The sequence below is a fragment of the Salmo trutta genome, chromosome 35 (genome assembly GCF_901001165.1).
Source record: "Salmo trutta chromosome 35, fSalTru1.1, whole genome shotgun sequence".
Taxonomy (NCBI): Eukaryota; Metazoa; Chordata; class Actinopteri; order Salmoniformes; family Salmonidae; genus Salmo; species Salmo trutta.
Window position 1 is genome coordinate 37764252 of NC_042991.1, and position 10653 is coordinate 37774904.

The window sequence follows — 10653 nt, forward strand, 5'->3', positions numbered from 1 at the left end:
AACTATTATTTACATTTTAGTCATTTAGCAGACGGTCTTATCCAGAGCAACTTACAGTAGTGAATGCATACATTTTTTTTCTCCGTACTGGTCCCCCGTGGGAATCAAACCCACAACCCTGGCATTGCAAACACCATACTCTACCAACTGAGCCACACGGGACTATTATGGTTGGCCAGTCTGAGCTAACCAAGCTAGTTGACGATGTTATCAGTGAAGACCTGTCCATGGTCCTTGCGCTGGTTAGTGAAAGCCTATGTTTGCCTCTTTTTTGTTGTTGACGATTTACAGTTTCTATGTTGAAATGATTTGTTTCACGTTAATTATTGGACTAGCTAGCCTACTGGCAACGGAGAGATCGCGTTTGTAAAATGATACGTCGTTGCACATGTCGTAGAGGCAGACGGTAGATTTGTAAAACTCCCTCAAAGCAAACAATCAATATCCAGGATCCAAACAACCAGTTGTATTATTTTATTTGTCTGTGTTCGATTATTTTTTTTTTGCATCTTACCAACAATTAGTCAAAACTTTTAAGGTAAAAAAATAAACTATGTCATAAAATACATCTTGATAAAATAGATGGCGCTGTGTTTTCATGGAAAACCAGAAAGAAATGTCACCTTACAGTAAAATGATGTCCACATTACTCAAACTGTAATTTCACCTGTTAATAAGACACACAATCTGATATCAGTATCCTCACAAACCACAGTCTAGTTTCACATTTATATTTAAGGATGGAAAAACAAAGATATAGCACCCTTTTTTTTAATCAAATGGTACGATTTTGCATGCATTTAATTTCGATACAAGGACAATAATAGATATCTTTTTCAAGAGGGTGAACAGCCCTCACAGGTGCACCAATATATATATAAATATATAAATATATATATAAATATATATATATATGGAAGATGTTGATACTGTTACAGACACAGTAACCATTTAATTTGGTGCTAAAGGTTAAATGTTAACAAAACATCATAACAAGCACAACAAAACATCAGGGCGGTAGATGAATAGACCATAGCTTATTGGTTCAATATCAACCTCACGGGCCGTGTTTCTCAGACACAGATTAAGCCTAGTCCTGGACTAAGAAGCACATTCAAAGGAGGAATCATCATTGAACACTGCTTTTTAATCGAAGACTTGAAGGCTTAATCTGTGTGTGGGGAAACCACCCCTATATGTATATGTCCCACCAGTCCCATAACAGTGTCACAAGGTCAACAGTGTGGGAGAGTTCAGATTACCGTTCATCAAATCAGATCTACTGCCAACACCTCCTTTGAGGGTCTCAGAGCTGGAGTTGCAACTCCTGTCCCCGCCAAAGAGTCTATCTCTGAGTAATTCAAACTAAACACAGAGCGGTAACCGCTACAGGTAGGACTGTCACTGGAAGTCATCATCGTAGGGGTACAGAGGGGCTCCAGATTGTTGGCCACCGACTTGTACAGGGTCTCCCAGTCTGAGAGGCAGAAGGGGCCCCCGAGGAGGTCGATGTCGGGGACGGACGGGGCGGTCTCAGGAGCCACAGCCATGTTGAGTTCCAGGCTAGGGACCAGGTTGTCTAAGTCATCCTGGTCGAAGTTTAGGTCCTCCATGGGTTCTTCCTCAGCGCTGGAGCACAGCAGGATGTTGGAGTTACCCAAGATGGCCGACGCAGAGATGGAGATGCTCGAGGGGACCACAACAGTTTCCATGTCCTGAAGCGAAGGAGTGTCGGACACAGTCACTAGTGTTGCATTTCCCTCTGGGAGTTGGAGTTTGTCTTCGTTCTCCAAGATGGAGAGCAGTTGGGGGGAATCCGGAGGGTCCTGAAGCATGCGGTCAATGTCATCGTCGATGTCTTCTTCCACGTCGTCTTCAGCGGCGGCTAGTTTGCAGGCTGACTGGTGGGCGGATAGGATCTGTTCCAGACTCTCTTTCTCTTTCAGGAGGTTGGCTATCTCTGTCTGCAAGGCCTCTTTGTCCTCTTCAAGCTGATCAGTTTCCTATAAGGAGAGAACCACACATTAAGACATTACCATGTTTATGAAATGCCAGTTTAAAAAAAAAAGATACTTGGTCTAGTAAGAAGTATGGAGAGCATCAATCACTTTGGGTAAAAAAAAATGTTTTTAAAACATTGCAAATCCATTCTGCTAAGCATCTCCACATGACATTTTCACATGAGAACAAAGTGTATTTACGGCTTGCAGGGTGTCAGTAAGCTCCCTCCGTCTGTTGCGACACTTGGCCGCGGCGACTTTATTTCTCTCTCTCCTGATCTTCCTCCTCTCATCCTCTTCTGATGTAGCCTGGACCAGTCACAACACAAGAGAACCCTCTAAATGCATAAGGAATCTTGCCATTGCATCACTTTGCCCTTATTAAGGCTAATTCAATATTTGGCAAAGGGTAGCCATAAAATAGCCTATACATCTTTTAATGCAGTGTCAGAAAATATACCATGGTTGCTGACTGTAGACTTTCCTTGGCTACACATTGAGTGAGTAACCAGCTCGATATTAGACCTATAGAACACTGTGTGTATGCTGCACCATTGGCACAGTCTGTCCGGTCACGTGCACACACACACACACACACACACACACACACACACACAGCACATTAGACCATTCAGGACGGCATAGTAAAAAATTATATCGAAATTGTCCATGATATATAACACAGCTTACCTGGTTTTTCCCTTTCTTGCTGGTGGATTGTTCCTTGCTCCCTCCCGCTCTTGAAGATGACTGAGTTGCGCCATGAGCTCTTGTAGGCTTTGCGCTGCTGGAGGGGGAGGAGGGGGAGGAGAGGGAGGAGAGGGAGGCAGATGCTGAGATGACGGTGGTCGGTTGGACCCTCCACTGCAGATCCGAGAAGGCTGAGATTGCAGTCACTGTAGGAACAAAGGGAGACTGCCGTGGACAGTCTGTTTCACCGCAGACATTCTGCAAAAACAACACAAGGAATGTTGAATTGATTAAATCGAATAGACTAGGATGACATACGTGGTTGACCTTTCTAAAAAGGGCGTGATGTGCATCAATGATTTAGTTATAGCACAATTGATGGTGTATCTATAGCTAATTATGTACTAATTTACAACATCAATAATTAGGGTTTGATGTCACGCAATTTTTATTTTATTTTATGATTCAGGGGAAAAACCCATTGAGGCCAGGGGCTCATTCACAGTAAGACAACCGTAAAAAAAATCGATAGTCCATCTCATGATGCCAATAAAAGCTAAACCAATCATCATCATCATAAACCATCGTCATCACCATCTTCGTGATGATCACCATCCTCATCATCTATTGGCATGATGGCATCAGTCAAGTCTTCAATTATCATTTGGTAAACATGGACCGCCTATATACCGCTCCAGGAATGTCAGGAATTTGAAGGTGATCAGCCAACAGTCTGACGACGGTGGCGTGTAGGCAGGCCTATATGGTACCTACTCAATAAGGGCTTTTTCAACATGCCATAAACATCTGGATAGGCTGTGTGTCGCAGTAAAGGAGCTAACATTGGAGCCCTGCATAATTTCTATCACGAGCGGTTCACGGTCTAGTAGGCAAATAGGCTGCAGATTCAGAATCACTCTAAATTAATATGCAATAAAAAAATATATATATATATAAAAATGAAACGTAATGCAACACAGACACAATGAACATTTCCAAATAATCCTCCAACGCAGTTCCATGTAGATTTTTTTTTTTTTTTTCTAATATGAATCCATTCGTACCTGAGACGTGCTGCTGTCTACTGATGATGCGCTCGTGAGTGAGCTCGGAGACCGCTGACTGCACGCGGGTATGTCTCCGGTAGGCGATGCTAAACTGCTGCTTCTCGTGCTGCTGCTGCTGCTGCTGCTGCTGGACGAGCTCGAGACATTGTAGTTTGGGCTCGAGTCTGGATACATGATGATGTGTATCAATAAAGCATAAAAACAAATCGCTATTCCTCCTATATTATAGGTTATTATCGACCGTGCTGCTGTTCTATCGCCTCTGTGCATCACTTTTTTTCTGGGTTCTTTAACGTGAATGGTAGTTGGTGCAGATAGTACAGCGCGCCTCCTTTTATAGTGAGCTGGAATTTTATGAATGAAATCTGTGTGGAGAGAACGTACCATTCCACAAAGAGAGAAGGGTGTTGTTGGGTAGAATCAACAGGCTTGTTTTTTTTTTATCAATGGAGCAAGCAATATTAACTATAAATTTTTAACTGAGAGTTGAGAGCAGTCTAACTGTTATCCAAATGAATTAGGCACATTATTAAAATATGACCAAATGTTTACATATTAAGCACCCCTCTTCAAGAAATGGATACTTACATTGTAACCACAGCCAACGTATTATCAATGATCTACGTCACATCATATAGCAAGCTACAGTATGCAGCATTTGCATTAGGCACGTTGTAGCCTACGTTCCTTTTGTAAAAAAAAATCTAAAAAAAACATTGTTTCGTAATACACACATGGCCACGTTTCAGATCATACACTGAACACATATGTAACCACGCTATATATAGCCTATATCTCTAGGCTGTTCCTATGGAAAACATGTCGAATGAAATCGTCTGCCAATCGTATCATTTCATATACACCATCGACCTCAAATGTCCTCCAAAAACACAGCAATCTTGTGTAGGACACTATGCACACAGAATCTAGCCTTCTAATAGTTTAATACAAATGTTAGTTGTTATAATCATTTTAATAACATTGGTGTTGTTGTCTATATCTGAACAGCAGAGGGTTTTCTGCATCCACTCATAGCCTAATCATATCCGTGTTACAGATAGACATCGGTCCATGTTTTAATAGAAAGGACATTGAAAATAGATTTCTTGAAGGTTTGCCACTATACATACCTGCTACAGAGACGTCTCTCTATAATTATTTGTGAGATTATAGCTGTGATTATAATTATTACACAGGCTAAACTTGACAAATACTGCTCAAGCAACAGACTTGTCGCTGCAGCCAGAGAACCAATCAGAGAGGAGACCATTAGGCCCATATATGGAGTTTCCGTTCACAGGTCGTCTTGAGTGTTGGGCTAAGTGGACCCTTCAAACACTCCCTAGAGAAAAACTGAAATAGGCAATGAAATGAATCCGTGTCAGTCATTCTATAAAGTCCTAACTTTTTAAAAAAAATTTTTAGAATAGGCTACATGCATATTATAATGATTCAATCTTATTCTTGCAATTTTATTCTCAAGGAGATGGAGTGTATCCTGGAATACGCCTACATCCCAAATCAAATAGTACGCTATTCCTAATCTAGCCTACACTCTTAGGAAAACAAGGTGCTATCTAGAGTCTAAAAGGGTTCTTTGGCTGTCCCCATAGGAGAAACCTTTGATGAATCCTTTTTGGTTCCAGGTAGAGGTTTCTAGATGGAACCAAAAAAAAGGGTTCTACCTGGAACCAAAAAGGGTTCTACCCGGAACCAAAAAGGGTTCTACCCGGAACCAAAAAGGGTTCTACCCGGAACCAAAAAGGGTTCTACCCGGAACCAAAAAGGGTTCTCCCTGGAACCAAAAAGGGTTCTACCCGGAACCAAAAAGGGTTCTACCCGGAACCAAAAAGGGTTCTACCTGGAACCAAAAAGGGTTCTACCTAGAACCAAAAAGGGTTCTACATGGAACCAAAAAGGGTTCTCCCTGGAACCAAAAAGGGTTCTACCTGGAACCAAAAAGGGTTCTACCCGGAACCAAAAAGGGTTCTACCTAGAACCAAAAAGGGTTATCCCATGGGGACAGCAGAATAACTTTTGATCGGGGCCCATAGGATAGTAGTGTACCACTTTGTAGGGAATAGGGTGCCATTTGGGACACTTCCTTTGCTCAGATGAATGGTCTTCTTCTCAACAGCTACTTTAAGGATATTACTGGCAGCATGTTTTGCTCCCGAGTGGCACAGCGGTCTAAGGCACTGGATCTCAGTGCAAGAGGCGTCACTACAGTCCCTTGTTTGAATCCAGTCTCTATCACATCTGGATGTGATTGGGAGTCCCATAGGGCGGCGCACAATTGGCCCAGCGTTGTCCAGGTTTGGCCCGGGGGTAGGCTGTCATTATAAATAAGAATTTGTTCTTAACTGACTTGCCTAGTTGAATTAAGGTTAAATAAATAAATAAAAAATAAAAAGTAGCATAGCCAGAATCTGACTGGATCAGTGGTTGCCAAACTGTGGGTTGTGTGGGGTCCCCCCCCCCAAAAATTATTTTTCTTAAAAATTCAGTCCAGCTTTCAATTTCCTCTTGAAAGTTGTAATAGTAGAATGCACAAGGTGCAATTTAGAAATTGGGTAGTACTTCAATCCTGGAAGGGAAGCCTGAAGGAAAACGTCTGGAAACCCCTGGACTAGATGTTCATTACAATCTCTCTCTAGGCGGAACAAGGATGCCATGATAAGGACAGTGTGTAGCCGGTATGAGATATGGCTCAGAAAACGTACCTCAATCCAGGAATGGGAGATGGCAGTGTACTCCTAATTATCCCATTATCCCGACTGACAAATCAAGAGAAATACTGCTAGTTTGTGAATGATAGATCATTTGTACATTTGTTCATATCCTTTGCTAGTTAGTGAGTTATTAGTCCAGTTGTATATCATTTGTAGTCAGCAATGGGGGTGTGATTGCTTCCTACAAGAGCAGAAAATATCTGTATTTCTATACATCTTTGAAAAGGGAGTCAGGTAAAGAGATTTTTTTTTTCGTCTGAAAGGGGCAGTGTTGTATTTTGAGACAGGCTTGAATAAGCTAAGTAACCAATAGGCAGAAGGTATCATAATTTGTCTGATTCTCTGTAATAATGGTATGGAGATAATGATGCATGTTATTTAGTAAAGTGGTTTCTTGCATCAAACAACAGAATTTTCAGTCACCTCCTTGTCTGAAGGACAAATGCATAAACAGGTTAATGTCAAGCCCTGCCTGTTTTTTTCTCTCCAAAATCTCAGGGAATGTAGGCCTATATTGAAGACCACACATTGGCTGCTACTGTAGGCTGAACGATAGAACAGCTATTTCCATGTTAAAATATTATGGGATGCATTTTCTCCATTGTTTTTGATGGTAGGCCACTCTGGTAGGCCTACATTATGATCAAATAGCCACAGTAGCCGACTTGACCAATGTTAAAACGAACTTAAAGTGGGTACAGCCTCAGTGTTCACAGTAAATGCACACTGAAAGTTGCACAGAATTTTCACAATGCTCAAGTTTGCAATCAGCAGACCTGACATTTGCTCAGTGATGAAATAATTTAGAGGGAACACTGCTTGGGAGCAGCTGTTTGGGGGTTAACTGTCTTGCTCAAGGGCAGAATGGCAGATTTTTTTCACCTTGCAGGCTTGGGGATTCACACCAGCGATCTTTCGGTTACTGGCCCAATGCTCTTAACTGCTAGGCTACCTGCCAAAAGAGGGTATGCCTCACGTTTACCAGCAGCCACGTCCCCTGAATATTTACTGGTAGTTCATTAGGGTGTTTTTTCTCTCTTTCATTCTGTCACCAGGTCACGGGTCGGGTGAGGGGCATAGATATGAGGTCCAGACATAATTATACACCCCCTGAGTTCAGGTCAAGTAAATGTTTTCACTCAGGTCACTTAAGAGAAATGCTTTGAAAGGAGTTCTATGTTTAGATCCAAACGCTTATTAGGGTCTACAGATGACATCATTGGCATTTTAGGCAACAAACCAGACAGATGACAAAGTTGAGGAAACCCTTGTTGAAAGAGAAGTCAGAATACGGAACTGTTCGTGCACTGTTGAATAGAATTTAGAAGCAATTATTCAAAGGAAGGACTCATTCGATCCCGCTTACTTTTAATTTACATTTATGGAAAGGCAAATTATGATTGATTACGCTTATGGGAACGCTCACAAGGAATGCTTTTACTTATATTTTTCTATTAAAACTCACATAAAACTATTGCCAAAATTAATATATGATGACAGCAGAAAAGAAATCAAGCATTTCATATTTTGGTCAGCTACAATTAGCTTGCTCTTGTGTATAACCATTTGGTGGGAAAGTATAGCCTAACCTTGTTTAAAACCTTTTTTACAACTTCTACATATGGCTAACCACGGCAATGCTATAGCCTAAATAAACTGCATTTCACTCCAAGTTCATAACAAACATCTGAAATTGCTTTAAAATCAAGTCCGATGTTGTGTATGTCGAGTCTTGCCAATCACTCTAGCTACCTAAATAAACAATTATCAACTAACCATGCGTTACATTCCATTGGTCCGCTCTGAAAGAACCGGAGCGTCACTGACGCTAAGGGGTGGGGCGTTGCCGGGACAACAAAACAGAAACCAGGGCAACACTGCATATTTAAATACAAGGGGGAGGGGGGAGGGGAGGGAAACCCTCTTGTAATATACAGGCTACTGGTCTATGAGAGTGATGTTTTCCTTATTTAAGAATGTTTATCAAAACTTTTGCAGAATAAACCAAGTTTGTTATGAAGTCTACATGTGGGGAGGTATATTTTTTTGCAACTATTATAACTTATTCAGGACTTGTTGAGTCAAACAATAAACACGGAATTTAATCATCATATAATAATTTCATTTACATAATATATTAAATATGAGATATACAGTGCCTTCAGAAAGTATTCAGACGCCTTGACTTTTTCCACATTTTGTTAAGTTAACAGCCTTATTCTAAAACGTACTAAATTGTTTTTTTCCCCCTTCATCAATCTACACACAATACCTCATAATGATGAAGCAAAAACATGTTTTTACTTATGTAAATATTCCATTTACATTAGTATTCAGACCCTTTACTCAGTACTTTGTTGAAGCACCTTTGGCAGCGATTACAGCCTGGAGTCTTTTTGGCTATGACGCTACAAGCTTGGCACACCTGTATTTGAGGAGTTTCTCCCATTCTTCTCTGCAGATCCTCTCAAGCTCTGTCAGGTTGGACTGATAGCTGCACAGCTATTTTCAAGTCTACACAGAGATGTTGGATCGGCTTCAAGTCCAGGCTCTGGCTGGGCCACTCAAGGACATTCAGAGACTTGTCCCGAAGCCACTCCTGTGTTGTATTGGCTGTGTGCTTAGGGTCATTGTCCTGTTGGAAGGTGAACCTTCACCCCAGTCTGAGGTCCTCTGTGCTCTGGAACAGGTTTTCATCAAGGATCTCTCTGTACCTGTTGTTCCACTTACTGCCACGCCCTCCCATCACCTCACCTGGATTCCACAGGTAGGCCCAACAGGTACAAACATTACCTTAGGCCAAAGTACATGCGTAGTCTAGGAGTTGTTGTTGGCTTCAGTTCAGCAACTGTTTATTATTATACCTCTCTGTTTATGATCTGCACAATAGTTCTATAATGCCCTTATTTCTAAAGTATTCTATTCTATATGCATACAGGTTATTGGTCCATATCTACCTCCATCACTCCAGTATCCCTGTACATTGTTAATATGGTATTAGAACTGACCCTTTATATAGTCACCTTACATATCTACCTCCATCACTCCAGTATCCCTGTACATTGTTAATATGGTATTAGAACTGACCCTTTATATAGTCACCTTACATATCTACCTCCATCACTCCAGTATCCCTGTACATTGTTAATATGGTACTGACCCTGTATATAGTCACCTTACCCCTATACATATCTACCTCCATCACTCCAGTATCCCTGTACATTGTGAATATGGTACTGACCCTGTATATAGTCACCTTACCCCATACATATCTACCTCCATCACTCCAGTATCCCTGTCCCCTTCCCCCTATACATCTACCTCCATCACTCCAGTATCCCTGTACATTGTTAATATGGTACTGACCCTGTATATAGTCACCTTACCCCTATACATATCTACCTCCATCACTCCAGTATCCCTGTCCCCTTCCCCCTATACATCTACCTCCATCACTCCAGTATCCCTGTACATTGTTAATATGGTACTGACCCTGTATATAGTCACCTTACCCCTATACATATCTACCTCTACAGTATCCCTGTACATTGTTAATATGGTACTCACCCTGTATATAGTCCCCTTCCCCCTATACATCTACCACTCCAGTATCCCTGTCCATTGTTAATATGGTACTGACCCTGTATATAGTCACCTTACCCCTATACATATCTACCTCCATCACTCCAGTATCCCTGTCCCCTTCCCCCTATACATCTACCTCCATCACTCCAGTATCCCTGTACATTGTTAATATGGAACTGACCCTGTATATAGTCACCTTACCCCTATACATCTACCTCTACAGTATCCCTGTCCATTGTTAATATGGTACTGACCCTGTATATAGTCACCTTACCCCTATACATATCTACCTCTACAGTATCCCTGTCCATTGTTAATATGGTACTGACCCTGTATATAGTCACCTTATCCCTATACATATCTACCTCTACAGTATCCCTGTACATTGTTAATATGGTACTGACCCTGTATATAGTCACCTTACCCCTATACATATCTACCTCCATCACTCCAGTATCCCTGTACATTGTTAATATGGTATTGTAACTGACCCTGTATATAGTCACCTTACCCCTATACATATCTACCTCTCCAGTATCCCTGTCCATTGTTAATATGGTACTGACCCTGTATATAGTC

General features: G+C 41.4%; 1 protein-coding gene across 1 annotated transcript; it reads right to left on the reverse strand.

Annotated features, from left to right (window-relative positions):
• Positions 1–459: 459 nt before the first annotated feature.
• On the reverse strand, positions 460–3977 carry LOC115175159 (proto-oncogene c-Fos; the record flags this gene model as incomplete). Its single annotated transcript, XM_029734391.1, has 4 exons — positions 460–2003; positions 2202–2309; positions 2691–2896; positions 3755–3977. Coding segments are annotated over 4 exons (1272 nt in total), but the record flags the coding sequence as incomplete, so codon positions are not given.
• Between the last annotated feature and the right edge of the window lie 6676 nt (positions 3978–10653).